A 17,525-nucleotide genomic window follows, 5' to 3' on the forward strand; every position below is an offset into this window, starting at 1 on the left:
TCAAGAGTGTAACTCATTTCTACCCAACTACATCAAGACTTCTGGGGCACAGAGACCATTGCATGAACCCCTGCTCCCTCCCACGGAGAGACAGAGGCAAAGAGGTGTTCTCTCGGGAGCCTAGAACCGGCAGGACCGTGAGCCCTCCTGCAGCCTGCCTGCAGGCACTGGACATCTGGATGCCCGAATGCACAGAATAAACACACGAACGCACGAGCCCAGGTGACGAGGCCCCACTGTGGCTCACTCTCTCCACAGGTCTCACCCCGAGATGGTGCTCCCCATCTTCCTTCACTGATCCCCTAACGGAAAGTTAAAGATGTTCACTCCCTCATAGTTTCTGACCACGACATGTCAGTACCACAGATGCACCATGCCCTGCTTCCGTGCAGTGGCTCCTCACAGGGCGACGGACGGTCATAAAATCCAGGATTTCTGCCCCCACATGCCTGTGTACTCCCCTTGGAGGCAATATCGGCCCTGCTGGGAGGGCATGCTCTAGACCCTTCCCGTGTCCTGCCCTGGCGCCAAGGCCCCTCAGGAGGGGCTGGGTGTGGGTACACAGACAGGACTCTTGTTCCTGCATGGACAGCTGGTGATGGAGTAGGTGAGGGGAGAACCCCTAGGATGTGCTTCTGATCTCACTTGTCAACTCTTCAGTCTTACCTTAACTTGGGGCAAGAAAGTCTTCCTCCAGGCCCCACACAGCAAAGGTTAACGCTGCAGGCCTGAGACTGCCGTCCCCAGAAAGCCTGCACACAGGGCTGGCCCTGGGCTGGCAGCTGGGAACTTACACACCAGGAGGACACCCACCCTTCGGTAATGGATGAGAAGGGCTCCCCACACCCAAACTGTCCCAACCTTCCCTAATTGATAAGAGGGGCTCCCCATGCCCAAAAGCCTAAGGCAGTGTAGGGTCTGAATGAGGCTACCGGGGTGGGAGTAAGGTCCCAGTCATTTCTACCGTCTTCCTCCTAAGACCCTGTGGCCTTGGCTGTCCTCACCATCTTGGTCACCAATCCAGTCCTCCATAAATTTGGGGAAAACTGTGTAAGCCCCATGTGCATGATGCTGGCATAGAAAGGGGAATTTCTGTTTAAGGAGGAAATAAAAACAAAACAGAGTCTCTGAGAAGCAAACATAGCATCTAGCAGAGCTTGTAGGGAAAAGACAAGTCCCTCTTTTTTTTTCTTTTTCAGAAAGTCACTTATTGATAAACGACTGGAGTCTGTCCTGCAGAGCAGGATATACCAACCCTACTGATACAAAGAATTGGGGTTTAGATTAGGAAACTCCTGAAGCAGACGCAAAGAAAGATGAACATCAGGTTACCAGGGAATAGCCAGGTTTCGCTTGGGAAAAGAGACTAATTTTGTTCATTGACTTTCAGATCCTTATTCAGATTAAACCATTAATCACCCAAAACATACAGTGGTCCCATCCCATTGTTTGCGGGGTGACGCTCCATCCCCACCCCACGAGCACCGGTTTAGGGAACGCCGTGCTCTGATGAAACACAGCCTAGTTCCTGCGAGCCTCTGGTCAGGCTTCCATCAGCTAGTCAACACGCACCCTCATGCTATGTCTTCTGTTAAAGGCATGTTATTTAATATATTGTCAGTTCATTAACACGGAACTCACGCCTACAGCGCTAATTCACGTCTGAACCAGGCTTTTCTAACACATGTATTTTCTCTGAAAGGCACAGCCCAGCCTTCTTGCTCATAGGAACACTAGACAGTGCTACATTCGGGGCTGTTTCAAACAGTGGAATCACCAAAAAATAGCACAAAGATGTGGAAATGCAGCACTACACAGACTGTGAAAAGAACCCTTGTTTACAGAATGATCTGAAACAAGGAGGCAGGCATCGCCTCAACTTCAGCAGGGAACGTGCACATCCAGAAACTGAAATCTTTCACGGCTCTGCGCATGTCCTCAAGTGACCGTGACTATTGACTTTGGCATTACAGATAAACTTGCAAATATGGAATCCAGGAATAATGGGGATCAACCTTGTTTTGTAGCATTGGTGCTGAGCACATTCACATACATCGATGACCTCGCTATTTTCATCACATTTTATAACGTAATATTGTAGAGAGAACATGGGCATCAGAGTTAAAGGGGCTTGTAACCCAACTGTGTATTGTCCTTCCTTGCTGTGTGGTTTTAGCACATCACATTCTTTGACCTGTAAAGTAGGGATAACGGTATGTGTCTTGGGAGGGTGTGGATGACTGGGCGGTGGAATATTTCTCTAAACTGAAGCTATTGTTCTCTGCCCCCATCAGTCCAGAGCAGCCTGTTCTCCCTCCGAGCTTTTCCACGAGATCCACTCTAAATCCTGGGCTGCCTGCATAGGTTCATGGCGTTCCTCCATGTCACACTGCTTCGATGCAGGAGACCAGCTGTCCTCCATCTGAAATGACTTGGTTGATACGGGGGAAGATCAGCTCGATTCTTTCCTGACCCCATGGCTTTAGGACATGGAGTTTATGATCAATCTATAAACAGTCACTACAGGCAGACCTGGAGAGGGTCATCAGTGCCTGGCACATCCTATAGCAAGGTGCTTTTGCTGTGACAGCACGTGTCACTTGAGTCATCGTTCCTGTAGGACCATCAACTTTCTGACCGTCAAATGCACCTATTGTGAGAGGTGACTCCTATTTACAGTGGAAGGAATGCCAAAAGGTGGAACCCATCTACCCAGATGCACATCTTCCTTGCTCCAGTGAAAGGGAGTCTTCACAATCACATCTTGGCTTAGGAAATCTCACTGGGTGTGTGACTCTCAAAAAATGCTTTTACATGGCCCCCTATTAGGAGAAAAATACTCCACATTATCATTAGGAGTCGATTCCCAATCAAGCTGGAAATACTATGGAAAGATATATCCCTGTGATCTTGCAGAATGCATTGATTTAAAACTATCTTTAACCGATTTAAGCAAATCACATGTGCACACAGATAAGACAGCCTCTCATCACGCAAATTCCAGCTGTAGTTATCTGTCTTAAGTATAAGTCCAACTGGTCGTGGGCTCTCTAAAATTCAGTGTTTCTATAGACATTGACTATATATTGATAATTACTCATTTTCTTTTCCATGGTCACAGAACATGCTGACGAAGGTCGGAAGTAACTTCCAGCATTTTAACATTGATATGTTGCTTGTTTTCCAGAATTTCCGCTCTTATCACTTAAGTTTTATGAAACAAATGAGCCAGCCCTCCATTAACCAGTGTTGGGACTAAGAGTTCCGCCTAAATGATCTTTTCTTTAAATGAGGACTATTTAGAAATCTCTTTTTTTCCCTACTTTTGTCATTAAAATAATTTAAAAATACATATAATGTTCTTCCTTTATAATACCAATATACTGATATATGAATATTCCTAATAGTCATAGATCTCAAGGTCAACTTCTGAATATTACCGTTCATTGCATGATACTCTAATCATAGGAATTATTAGACATTGAACTCAGTGTGTACTCAGACCTGTATTTCAGTTGAGAGTGGGGAAGGCAAGCCAATCTCTGATGAAAGGTTATTTTTCTTATTGTTTAACACCATTTCCAAAACATAGAACACTGTAAAATTCCAGTCAATTGAGGGTTCCACTTAGTTTGGCTCATTTGGGTATTGTTTTTTCTATATAACAATAGGTTATCCATAACATACGATTATTTGTATGAAGTCAACCTTTAGGGTCTACAGTGAATATAACATATATGACCATAGTTTTCCTTATAAACACTGGCTAACCAGCAGCTAACTTTGTAGTCAGTTTAACAAACTCCTCAGGTTCAGCTTCCCTTGAATTTGGGGGAACATAAAGAAGAATGAGAAGGCACACTTGGCAACAGCAGATAGTTTTAAAGTTAATTATGTAACGTTGATGGTTTATAACTAAGGTAAAAGCAAATGCTGATCTTTTCAATTGATGCACTTTCTTGAGAGCTGTTTAGAAATAAAAGGAAAAAAAAAGCCTTTGATAGAGTAATTAAAAAACTTTTTTATTAGCATGCTCTCCCTTGGCTTGACAGACTGATCTGTGCTTTGTCTATCTGCTGCCTGGATTTGGGATGAAGTTCATAACATGGATGGAAGGATGGATGGATAATATATATATATAGCCTATATTAATGCAAACATATTGAGACATTTTCTCAAAATCCTATCTATTGCTTAAGAATCTTTCTGCATTAACTTTTCTCCTGTAGTGGGCTATACATGTAGTGAACTGCTCTTCTGTACCTTACTCAGCATCAGTTTAAGAAAAACAAAGTGCTAAATAAAGGTCTCAAAGTTACCAAACAAAATCAGAGTGATTTAGGAGACTTATTGTTTCTGGCTGAACATAAATTTGAGGCCATGTAAGAAGAGGAAGATTTCGTTATATGGACTACCTGCTTTTGAGGGGTTTCTTAAACCAGCCCCTTCAACTAGACTTCAGGCTGAGGCACTAGAGACACACACGCTGCACCCAGCGCTGTAGCTGGCCTTCAGGGAGCACAAACCAGGAGAGTGTTCTAGTGTAGAGCTGAACAACATAATCGCATCATTTAGACCCAAAGCAATTCTTCTGGCAATGCTCTCATTTTACAGATGAATAAATTGAAAAACATAGAGTTTTAAGAATGAGCCCCAAATAGTCCACTTTTAATATCAATGCCACCACTGAAGAGTAACTTCTTGAGTCTCCATTGAGAGCTTTTTTGTAGGACACTGTAATCATCAGACAGTCTGTACACCGGCATTCACCAGTGTCCTTGCCTTACTCTGTCACTGGGCCAAGAATCACGTTGCTGACATTTTCTTTCCCTAAAACTGGTACCGCCCCTTAATTGTTTCCCTGGATCACTAGCCTCTTCCTAGTCTTTCTCCGCAGCTGTCCTCAACTCTGGGGAAGCCCACAGGTTGGGCTAATCCAAGCTGCCAACAGAAAAACAAGCTCATGTCTGACTGCTACAGAATTCTCTGTGCATGCCTCATTCCAGCGATGTCATATTACAAAATTCTAGAATTCCAGGTAGATAGCAAAGTAATGCACATGCATATCCCAAAAGCTAACTTTCCAATACCATATTTTCTGCACAATTGTATATTCCTGCCTCCCAAACATTAGGCAATAACTTTCCAAAATATCTAACTGGAGGGCTTACACAGGAGGAAGGACTGGGAGAATCAGTTCCTACTTGAATGTGTGACGAAACAAAGACTTGCAAAGCTATTGCAAGATAATTTAACATGACATGAGGTTAACCAAGCCATAATTACTGATGATGCTTTATCTGCCTAAAGGGCTGAGCAATTGCTTTCCAGTGCAGTGTCTCTTATTTGCAATATGTTGTGCTTATGTGCAGCCTAGGGCTCCTTTCTGTCAGGGGATGCCTGCCTGGCACTCTTTTCCTCTCATGGGCATTTGGAAAAAAACAGATTATTCAATGTTTATGCTTTGCCTTTGAACTTTGAAAGCATCTGCTTAGTTTTTAATTCTCATAACATATTTTCCTGTTACTACTGACAGGTAGTGTGACCGGTCACAGGAACCCTGTGTTACACTGGCAGGGATGTGCTCGGCAACTGCCTGGGTCTGTCTAATGGAAAAGCAGAACGCCCTTGGTGCCTGGAGGACCAGGACTGCCTGAGATGTATCTTCTGTTGCAGCTGGACCTGCACAGTGCTTAAAGAGGAATGAATTAAACAAAAAGTAAGTAACTGAATTATTAGTAACAAACATTTAGAAACAAAAGTGACCACCTAAAAATTAGGACTAAGGCTTTTTCTTGAAACTTCAGAGAACTGGGCCCGATGGCCATTCAGTGCTGCAAGACGGGCAGCAAAGGCTGGACCGTGAGCTCCCTTCTCATGGGATGGGCCCTGGGCTTCCAGCCTGCCGCGTCCCAGTCCCTGAGAACCTCCTGGGTGCTGAGCTCACTGTTTTTGTCTTAGTTTTATTTTTGTTTCTCTGGACACCCAGGCTGCCAAATTCCTGAGGGTACCTGCCTGGCATTTATACATATTCCAGTTTGTAACTCACAATGTGATGCAACAAACACTCGGGGGCCAGTTTCCATGGCAGGAAAGAGTTACTAGGCTCCCCAGTCAGGGTGATTTTGTATTCTTCTCCTGCCCTCATTACGGGTTAAGTTTCCACGTGTGAAAGGTGAAGACTTCCTGCAGGATGGTGAATTCAGTCCCTATGGCTTCCCCGTAGAGATGGGTCCCGAATAAAGTGCCTGACTTGCCTGCTCCACAGCCTTGCTGACATCAGCATGTCTGCAACACCACTGACCCAAGAGAGAAAAGCAGAAGAGCAAAAGGATTTCCAGTTTGTTCTTGTGAGGAAAATAAGGGAGCTGAGCAGAGGTATCTCATATTGACAACACAGGCAATAAATAAAATATATATTTACCACAATGTTTGGTTTTATTTCAATACAAATCTTACTCTTTTCATGTGTTTACATGTTTCTTGGTTTAATTTACCCAAGGTCTAATGGGAAGTAGAGAAAAACAGATGCAAACAGAGGTGCCTATATCCAGAGCCTACCAATTGACTGATTCATTCATTCACTGACTGAGCAAATCCTGAGCACCTCCTATCTGCCTAACACTGTTCCAGGCACTGAAAATAGATCATCGGGTGATACAGACACAGTCCTTGCCTTCAAGGACCTCGCCATCTACTAGGAGAGAAAAAGATTCAACTCTACTAGATCAAGGGATCATTGTAAGGCAGCAGAGTCTCTTAGGGAGTGCCGAACTACTGGACCATCCGACCCTATGGACAGCAGATGCTAGCATTGTCTTTCTACGTAGCAATGCAAACGACGGTAGAACAATGGTCCAAGCTGGCTTGGGTTGAATACTTACACAGCAGGCACTGGTCTAAGCCCTCTACTATGTGTTCTCTCCTAGGATCTTCACAGCAACCCTATCGGCCTCAGGACCAGCTATGTGATTGTGGGACTCAGTGCAAAATGAAAAACGCAGGGCCTCCTGTTAAAAAACTAATATTAAGAGTTTCAACACAGCAACAGCAGAGCATTGACCCAAGTGGGGGCCTCCTGAGAGCAAGGTCCTAGGTCACACCCCATGCCTCACCCTGACTATCCGCATTTAACAGGTGGGGAAACTGAGGTTTAGAAAGGTGAACTAACCTGACTCTTCTCCTAAGTTGTGATGTCAATACTGATGTCAAGGGGGCTCAATCAATACTTTAAACACTAATGTCTTCAAAGCATGGAGATTTGCTTAAAATGAGAAATGGCCATCTTTCACTCAAGCAGAATTATTATTTGTGAATACACAGTGGTTCCTTCCTGCTGTCTCATCTTCAGCCTAAAGACAAAGCTGAGGCTGTTTTGACAAATTGTGACATTTCCTTGAAACACTGTATTTCAAGGAAAATCACTGTAGCTGTCACTACAGAGGTGGCTGGACCTTGGCAATCTTGCAGTGTGTACACATGGCAGAGCCAGCATTCCTCCTCTAGGAAAAAAGGACTCCATCAGGCCCCTCCTCCTCTGCCCCTCTAAGGTAGCATCACTGAGCTAATCCTGAGCTGTGGTAGAGCAAGGTGACAGCATCCACCTGTGAGCAGCAAAGCCTGCAGGCAGCAGACATACTAAAAGTAGGGTGCAAACAGCTCACACCGGCCCCTCCCCTAGGCCTCTGGGTTGTACCGTTGGAGGCTCTTAGCTGTGAGCAATGTTTATTTACCTTGAGCATAAGCTTTGCCACTGTGAATTTGCACTGCCTTGGCATGCACACCAAATTATCCAGGGTTTTGTAATCACTCGGGCCACAAAGCAAGCGAGAGGGGTCAACCCTGAGAGATAAAGGCCATTCTGACCCTTCTTCCTACTTCTACTTCCTATTAAATGTCTCCATAAACCACAGAGACAAGATAAGGGGGCAAACAACCACAATTGTGCCCCAGGAAACTGAAGCATGCTTTCCCAAAGTTTCCAAACTCCCATGGATCCTCTCACACATGGAGGGAGGTTTGTGGGGGTGGGCGAGGGTGTGGGGCACAGGGAGGAGGGGTGAGTGGCCTCGGCGTTGCCAGGACTCTTACAGGATGGAGCTGAGCTCGGGCATCTGCCCGACCCTCTGCATAGGAGACGATAATGAAAAGTGTCAGGATTGTGAATTCCCACTGCTGCATCTTCAGTGGGAGTCTTGAAAAACAAGAACACTGTATTTTCATCAATTCAGTAAATCCCACAGATGGGGAACTAAACTGCTTCTTATATCGTGAGAACACATGGAGACTGATCACAGAATTATGCTGTCCTCCCGGATGCCCTCCGCTGATCCAAACCTTCACTGGGCTGATCCGGAGACTCAGCTGAAGCTCATTAGAAGCAGGGTTGACACTGGTCCCCACCTCGCTGTGGAGTCGGCGAGCTCGGAATGTCTTCTTTTGTACTGTAGGTCCGCGCAGCACCACCCAGCTGACTGAGAAGGCGGAGAGAGGCCTGAGCATCAATCAGCGCCGCCGTGGACAGCCACGATTAGATTATAAAATCATAGCTGGTCGTTGTGCCTCTGCTGGCGTAATTACATCAGCATGCTAATGCTGTTTTAATGGCTTCTAATGATGTAATAAGAAATAATGGAATTTACTTGACAGCTACATAACCATTAACAAAACATATTAAGCATAACTAGTACTTCCATAAAAATGCAGACAATCTCTGAAGGTGCCAGATCGCACAGAGGCCTCTCCTCCTCTCCTGGAACAATGAACAGCCCTGAGAACGTGCTCTAAATGAAGAGCCATGTGCTGCTCATGCAGTCGGCCCTGCCTGGGGCCTCCATTGCTTACGTCCGTCTGTCCAGCAGGCACACATCCTCAGTGTGTGCCATCACTGTGCTGGTCCTGGGGTGACCCACAGGACAACACGTACAGCTTGGGAGGGGTGAAGCTAACACCACACACGTGCACACACACACGCTAATTACAGACATTAACCAGCCAGGACTAAGGGCTTCAGAGGTGGCTTTGGCACCAAGAGGACCATACTTCAGCTTTGAAACGTGAACAGGATTAGGAGCAGGGAAGACTGAGGACACCCCTAGCCAGGCCAGGCCATGGGGAAGGTACTCTTGAGGGTTTGGCTCCCGCGAGCCCTGTGGACCCGATTCCCAAAGGCTTAAACAGAGGGCAGTGGTGTCAGGGTCTGCTCCGTGGGAAGTAAGAAGCCCCCAGGCTTCTGAGCAGGGAAGAGACTGAAAAGTGATGTTTACAGATCTCTGGTTTGGTACCCAGCTCAGCTGGCCAGCGCAGGACTGCCCTTTGGGGAGGCTGGAAAGCGCTCCTTGGATACCCCTCTGTGCCGGAATCACTCTCCAGACATGGACGCCATTTGCTTGCATGGGAACAAGGAATGAGGAGCTAACCGGAGGTGAAGGACCAGGGAGAGAGGGAGCCCAGCCAGCTTCACACTTAAATTAGTGTGTACCTGCAGGCCCTCTAGTCTGGCCACCCCCTCCCACCTGAAGCTCCTCCAGACCTGAAGCCTCCTCCCACTTGAAACCCCTCCAGTCCTGAAGCCCCCTCCCACCTGAAACCCCTCTAGTCCTGAAGCCCCCTCCCACCTGAAGATGCTCTGGTCCTGATGCCCTGCTCCCAGCATCCTGGCGGCTGACAGTCCTGCCACTGCTGAGACTCTTAAAGACGGATGAGGAATGGGAAAGATGATGGGATGGGGGAGAAAGTGAGGTAGCAGGTACACAACATAGAACCCTGTGGGACATGGTGGGAGAAGATAGTGGCATCTCAGGGTACCAAGTTTGGGTCTAGGGCAAAACGTGCTTCTCAGTCTTGGAAACCCAGGTCGTGTTCTCTCCAGAAAGAGAGAAACCTCACACCTTCCTCGATAACACCCAAAGAGTGTAAAATATTACCACCCACAGAAGCCCTGAAGATGCGAGCAGCAGTCCCATCTCTGTGTGAAAGAATCTCAGTCTTGTGGTGTGCAGTGGGCCTGTCTGCGTGGGCTCTGTGCTATTGAGGTGAGCAAGGACACAGGCGGTCACTTCAGCTTCCAGCCCTGCTGCAGCGCAGCTCCCTCCTGAGCTGTAGAACCTGGGTCGTACCCCCCAATCCTGGGGACAGTTCTGGGGATGGTGGGAGAGGAGAGGAATGAGGGGCAGAGATGGAGAGGGAAGGGCACCATCGTGGAACCAGAAGGCTCCCAGGCTGCTCCGTGGTGCTCCCAGCCCACCGCACTGCAGCTCCCATCTTATCTTGAGAATTTCCCCTCCAGCCCCACGTCCTGAACGCCACCATCTCCGCAGCATTGTGCCCAGGCTGTGAGGCAGGCCCTGGCTCTTGATGCACACACACCTCAGTTTACAACAAGAAGCGGTGGCAACGGGAGTGGTGAGGGGGGCCCCAGGAAACACGAGGCCTCCCAGGCCTGGGACCTCTGCCTTCTATGCTGCAGAGTCATCACGCAGGGTTTTGCCAAAGAAAAATAATGAAAAGTTAATAGACACAGTCCCGAAGGGCCTGAGGAAGTTTTACTCTAAAGCTGCTTCGGGTGATTACTGTTTTCTGGTCCAATGTCCTTCATGACAGGCAGAGTTGAGATGACATTCCCCGATGCTCCAGCCACCCTGCTGCTCCTGGAAGCTTGTCCCGTGGGACCGACTCTTATTTAACACTGTCAGATTTCTCCTGCAACATCTTCAGGTTTAATGAAGAAGGCATTCACTCACCCACTGCCTCCCTCCTCTGCAGCACTCACCCTGGCACCAACTGGTGGATTCCCAGGGCCTGTGGAAGCACCGGCCATATTCAATGTCTCCTACTTACGGAGGGAGTGGTGAGCCACGGATCCTCAGCTGTTGCTGGTGGGGCAGTTTGAGGGGACAGGCCTGTGCTGTGCCATCTCTCATACATTTAACACGTGCCCACGCTGTAGAGTCACCATGCTGGGTGCCTGGTGTGAATGTGTGTAGGGACTACTCTGGCCCCTGAGCTTAGCATCCGTAGTGAAGATGGAAGATGACTCACGATGTGTGGAATGCAGGGAAGGCATCCACAGAAGGCTGAAACAGGCCCATCAGGATGCTCAGGAAACCTCCCTCCCCTTTGAAAAGAAGAGTCAGCACCACCGGGTCAGGCTTGGTTCTCTCTGTGCCTGTCCATGCAGAGGCTATGACATGGGCAAAGGGCCAGTTGACATCAGCCACAGTCAGTGGGAACAACGTGCCCATTCAGCTGCCATGTGGCCCTCCACAGGGCCTCTGTTCATGGCTGAGTTCCTGAGTCCTACAGCCAAGCCCCTTTCAGGGGATGGTATACAGACGGGCAGTACGGATGCACAGACCAGGTGTTGAATCTCACTTCGAAAGGAGTGCAATTTGACAAAGGACAATTCTAACAGACTCTTGAGGTGACAGGTGAAAGTAAAAGTCACTCTCATGGGGCTTATGTGCAGCTTAACTAGACACACAAATAAAGTATTTAAAAGTGGGTAACCCCCAGTCACACAGGTTCTTCTCCAAGACTAAACCCCGCCCAGCATGGGGTACCACCCCTCACCTAGAAACCTTAGCAGCTCCCAAATCACTTGGGCCTCCACTCATGTCCCCTGTAATGAATTTATTCTTCATGCAGCTGGAAACATGCTCTCCTGATAAAAATTCTTTGGTGGCTTCCCAGCACTCAGAAGAAACAGCACACTACTCGCAAGGATCTTCAGGCCTACCTGCCTCACGTGGACCATGCTGTCACCACCTGTCTCACGAGAGCCTTTCCACGCCCACCTGCCTCACGTGGACTGCACTGTCCCTGCCTGTCTCACATGGACTGGACCGTCCCCATCTGTCTCACGTGGACCAGGCCATCCTCTCTGTCTTATATGGATCACACCATCCCCACCTGTCTCACATGGACTGGACCGTCCCCACCTGTCTCATGTGGACCAGGCCATCCTGTCTGTCTTATATGGATCACACCATCCCCACCTGCCTCACGTGGGCTGGACCGTCCCCACCTGTCTCACGTGGACCAGGCCATCCTGTCTGTCTTATATGGATCACACCATCCCCACCTGCCTCACGTGGGCTGGACCGTCCCCACCTGTCTCACGTGGACCAGGCCATCCTGTCTGTCTTATATGGATCACACCATCCCCACCTGTCTCACGTGGACCAGGCCATCCTGTCTGTCTTATATGGATCACACCATCCCCACCTGTCTCACGTGGACCAGGCCATCCTGTCTGTCTTATATGGATCACACCGTCCCCACCTGTCTCACGTGGACCAGGCCATCCTGTCTGTCTTGTATGGATCACACCATCCCCACCTGCCTCACGTGGGCTGGACCGTCCCCACCTGTCTCACGTGGACCAGGCCATCCTGTCTGTCTTATATGGATCACACCATCCCCACCTGTCTCACGTGGACCAGGCCATCCTGTCTGTCTTATATGGATCACACCATCCCCACCTGTCTCACGTGGACCAGGCCATCCTGTCTGTCTTGTATGGATCACACCATCCCCACCTGCCTCACGTGGGCTGACCGTCCCCACCTGTCTCACGTGGACCAGGCCATCCTGTCTGTCTTGTATGGATCACACCATCCCCACCTGCCTCACGTGGACCAGGCCATCCTGTCTGTCTTATATGGATCACACCATCCCCACCTGCCTCACGTGGGCTGGACCGTCCCCATCTGTCTCACGTGGACCAGGCCATCCTGTCTGTCTTGTATGGATCACACCATCCCCATCTGTCTCACGTGGACCAGGCCATCCTGTCTGTCTTATATGGATCACACCATCCCCACCTGCCTCACGTGGGCTGGACCGTCCCCATCTGTCTCACGTGGACCAGGCCATCCTGTCTGTCTTGTGTGGACAGTGTCGTCCCACGTGCCTCACGTGGACCATGCTGTCCCTCCTGTTCATAAGCAGCGTGGCCACTGGGCAGCTACTTCAGCACCCCCAGCTAGGCAGGTCCTCCCTAGACCTCATGCAGCTTCCTCCCTCACTGCCATCATCCCTTCATCCCTTTGTTTCCAGGAGAACTAAGGCTGCCTAACCTTTCCTAGCTCTGTCTATGAGTCTATTTTTGCTGAAAGGTCAGCTACACCCGAGCAGGGACCTTACCCACTTGCTCTCTGCTCGATCCTGGCACACAGCACGTAGCAGGCCCTCAGAGAATGAACAACTATCTCTACAGATGGTCACGTTCGCCAGTGTGGAGTTGACACAAGGGCTTCATTAGCTGGCGGGGACAGTTTGGGCTGTGTGGGCCCCAAGGAGTCCGATAAGGGAACTGCAGATTATTACAGCCAGGCCTTGGCCTTAGCCCCTCTGCCCCAACTTCTGGCTACTTCCTACTCAAAACAAAAGCTGATAAACTTTAAAACAAAATAATGGCAGTAGGAAAAAGAACTTGGAAAGCTCCACAGAGTAGCAAGACTCACAGACAGACAGACAAACTATCTTCAGGACCAATGGCCCCGCGGTGGGGAGCAGAGAGGCCCCAGCTCTTCGGGTGCCTGTAAGATCGCCCCCTCCCACCAAGGCACCCTGGACTGGATGTATGGTGGAAGTGCCCCGGCCCCCCGAAGCTGAACAATTCTGTATTCCTGTGACATTCTCTACGCTTTCTTGTGTGTGTGTCTCTTCAGCCAGATTGCAATCTGCTTGGGTGGACTTGTCTTCCCTCTCTATCCCCTCTCAGTACTTACACAGCACTGACATCCCCATTCTACGACCCAGCATGCGCAGGAGGGCCCCCCATGCTGCCAATGAAGTCACAGGGCCTCCCTCAGTGCACTGTGCTCAGACACTGCCTCATGGTTTGGGGTTTGCATTCACGGTGACAGAGCACAGACAAAACTACCTCAGAGTATCACCCTCTGTGCAACCCTTCTTCACCTGCCCTCCAGGACACAGTCTAGGACATGGACATGCCAGGGGAGGTAGAAGGACGATGGCAGACCCTGATGGTGCCAACACACTTGTGTGTGTGGTTCTCAGGGAACATCTGTAGGGGACCCTGCCCCACGCCCCTCCACACCGTCCTCTCTTCTCCGTCCCCATCACAGACAGGGCCCTGCATCCACTGCATCAGGACTGTAGCATCTGCATCCATCCCTGGCCACCTGGACCGTGCCCCTTAGAGTCCTGTCCAAGTGGAACCTGTCAGGATGTTCCCCAAAGCCTCTCCCATCTCTCCTAAGTCCCTGGCTTCCTGAACGCCACACACCTTGGTCTGAGCAGGTTTCCTCTCGCTCGGAGGACCGTCAGACACACTGGGGTCACCGTATGGAAGTATTTCCCCACCTGGGGACAGCTGCTGCCCCTGCCCACCTTCCACCACCAGATTGCCCAGTGCCCAGCCATCCCTGGCCCCCTTGGTCCAGATATAAGAGGGAAATGCCTGACAGCTGGGGCTCCAGGACCACTGGCTGCAGCCCCACTCACATCTGCTCTGGTTGTAGTGATGGATCCTGAGGGGCTGGTCACTGTATGTTGTGATCCCGCCCTGACTCACCCTCCCCTCCATGTCTATGCCACTCTGCCTCACAGGCAGGCTTCTGACACCACATGCCCACTGCAGCTACCTGATACCAGGTCCCTTCGTCCTCCCTCACCTGTAATGCTGCTAACCCTCCTCCCTCTCGTCCTGTCTTGGCCACATGGCAGGCGGGCTGCTCCTTCTCAGCAAATCTGACTGAGTCGCTCTCCTTGGGCCTGCTGCTGTGTGTCTGGAGTGCGGGCTCCTTAGATGGCCCTGCCTTCTCTGCTGCTCGGCACTTCTCACCTGCACAGCCGTCTGTGCACCCAGGTGAGGTGAACTCTCAGCAGCTCCCTCGGTCATTCCAGCTCTTTGCCCGTCCGTGGACTTCTTCATTCAAATGTTTACTGAGTCCACCCTGTGCTCTGTGCTGGACACCGCAGATGCACGTCTGGAGCACACCTCGCCCCCCTGTGGGACATCGCCACCTGTACTTCAGCTCGCCTCTTCTAGAAGGCCCCAGGCTAGGTGAAGCTGTTCCCCATACATGTCTCCAAGCACCCTCCACTGTAGCCACCTGTACACCCATCTGCCTTTCCCACTGAGTGGTACGACATTTGGGCAGGGCAACGTTGCTCACACCGTTCGCCTAGCTCCCAGCATGATGCCAGGGCACAGCAGGTGCTCAAGACACACTTGCCGTGTGGAGGACAAGTGACGCATGAGTGTCTGTAGGCCACAATGGACATACCCTGTGTCCACATTCGCATCAACAGATGGCTCAGCTAAGTCTATATTTTGGGTCCTTAGGAGCTCACGCCACATGTGCTAACCTGTCCTCATGCCTCCTCAGAACTACTGATCTCCATGCTCAGGCTCGGCGAAATGTGGCATGCCTGGTCAGTCCACGGCCACACTTGGTGACCCCACTCACTCCCCACATCAGTGTATTTCCATTCATCTCCCTTACATGATCCTCACGCTCAGCCTTCTGTAAACACTTTTCAGGGAATAGGAACATGGCTGCCCCTCAGCGTGTGCCTGTCATGTGAGCACCACTCCAGCCCCAATGTCACCAAATCTTTCTAGAACTCAGTCCACTGCAGCAAGAGGGGCTGGTGGCACCCAGCGACCCCAGCCCTTTCCCCCATGCAGTGGGTTTGGCAGCAGCTGTGCACTGTAGGCACTCAGTAAATGCTGACTGAGCCTTCACCAGCATGCGTCACCCCCAAGACTCTGGCTCATCTGCAGCAGGGTGAGGCCTGGGAACCAGAAGGTTCTAGAGCCTCCTGGCGATTCCAGGTGCGGCAGGGCTGAGGGCCACAGCCTCAGTGAGTCCCACTCTTCAGGAAATGTAATTCCATAATTACACACAGCTCTCAGCTGTGTTTGAATAACTTGCCAAAACCCACTGGAATTTTCCTTTCATTTCTTTCCTAAAGTCTCTCTGACATAATTAACAGGAACCACAAGACATAGTTCTCTCCCTCACAAACCAATTTATGGGACAGAACCAATGTGAGCTGAGGGTATCCCAGGACCCGCAGCCGCACTCACTCGATGTCCACGAAGACGCTCATCGGCACCTCGAGGAGACGTGCAACGCCCGCCAGCAACTCCTTCCCCTTCTCCAGGCTCAGGGGGCTGTGGGGGAAGAGCAAAGGGGGCAGCATTACAAAATGGAACTCACCAGTCCTCAGGAAGCTGAAAGGCGGCAGGAGCTCCCCCGCAGCCCCGCAGTTCCTGAGAGCAGCCGCTCACTGTATTCCTGTCACATAGTGACCGGGCTCTCAGGGCACCTGGGATCAGGTGCTTCTCCAGGCGTGATGAATCGCCTGAATTTCCAGCAATGAGACAAACAATACACTGCAAATGGAATTGTTAGGAAGTGTAATGGGCCCATGGTGCTGCAACTGCTCATCTCAGCCTCAATAAAAAATATAATGAAGAGGGAGGCGAGGGAAGGACAGAAAGGAGAGAGAAGAGATGGGAGATGGAGGGATAAGCAGATGCTGAAAATCAGATTTCAGGATAGGGAGTCAAATGTACAAAGGAAATGCATATTTTTTTAATGGATTCATTTCTAAAAAGTGTTACATGCCAATGAAAGGATCTATAAATATCACACTTTTAAGGGTAAACAGTGAGACAGGATGGACAGCCCCCTAGCAGTGACTCATTAAAAGGGGCGCTCATGTTCCAGAAGGCCTCAGACACCCCCAGCAATGCCAGTTCCATGAAGAGGCACCAGCAGCAATGGCACGTAACTCAAAGTTCCAATTACAAATCCTGAATGCCAGCACTCAGGCTTGTAAATCACCCATTGCCTGTGAAATCCTGTTAGTACCACTGCAAAAAGTATTCAATTATATTGTTATATAAAAACTGTTGTACAGCAAAGGTTTTCATCCTAGCTGACCATTCATTCATTCATTTGTTCATTTCTTCAGCAAATGTGTAAGAGTGCCTATTGGGCGCCTGGCACTGCTTTAGGAAATGCAGCAATAAACAAAGGCTGAGCCATTGCCTTCACAGGGTTTACATTCTAGTGGGGACAGAGGCAGCAAAGTCATCAATGAGTAAAAACAGAGCATATTGTTGAATTGTGTCACCAAAAATTCACACGTTCAAATGCTAAATGTGGAACATCAGAATGTGACCTTATGTGAAAATAGGGGCATTGCAGATGATCAAGCTAAGATGAGGTCATGTGGGTGGGCCCTGAGCCAGCATGACTGGTGCCCTCATAGGAAGAGGAGGTCAGGACACAGACATGCACACAGGGCAGACGATGAGCAGAGCAGGCACCAAGGCCCCACCTGGGACAGAAGGCTTCAAGAACTCAGGCCAGTGCACCTTGTGAGTGAGGGCAGGGGACATGGAGATGAAACCAGGGAGCAGTGAAGCAGAAGACCTGGAGCGACGATGGTTTCCTGCGATTGCTGATTCTAAGAGCCAGCCAGGTCTCAGGAGGTGAGGAGGAATTAAACAGGCTCGCAGCAGCTCAGAGGACATGGTG

General features: G+C 49.8%; 1 protein-coding gene across 4 annotated transcripts in view; it reads right to left on the bottom strand.

Annotated features, from left to right (window-relative positions):
• Positions 1–17,525, bottom strand: part of PTPRN2 (protein tyrosine phosphatase receptor type N2) — a 931,942-nt gene that overhangs the window by 498,823 nt on the left and 415,594 nt on the right. For all 4 annotated transcript variants that reach the window (XM_070266124.1, XM_023640190.2, XM_070266125.1 and 1 more), the window contains one exon: positions 16,064–16,150. In XM_070266124.1, coding sequence (XP_070122225.1) covers positions 16,064–16,150 — 87 coding nt within the window. The remainder of the gene's footprint in view (positions 1–16,063; positions 16,151–17,525) is intronic.

Source organism: Equus caballus, chromosome 4 (genome assembly GCF_041296265.1).
Source record: "Equus caballus isolate H_3958 breed thoroughbred chromosome 4, TB-T2T, whole genome shotgun sequence".
NCBI lineage: Eukaryota > Metazoa > Chordata > Mammalia > Perissodactyla > Equidae > Equus > Equus caballus.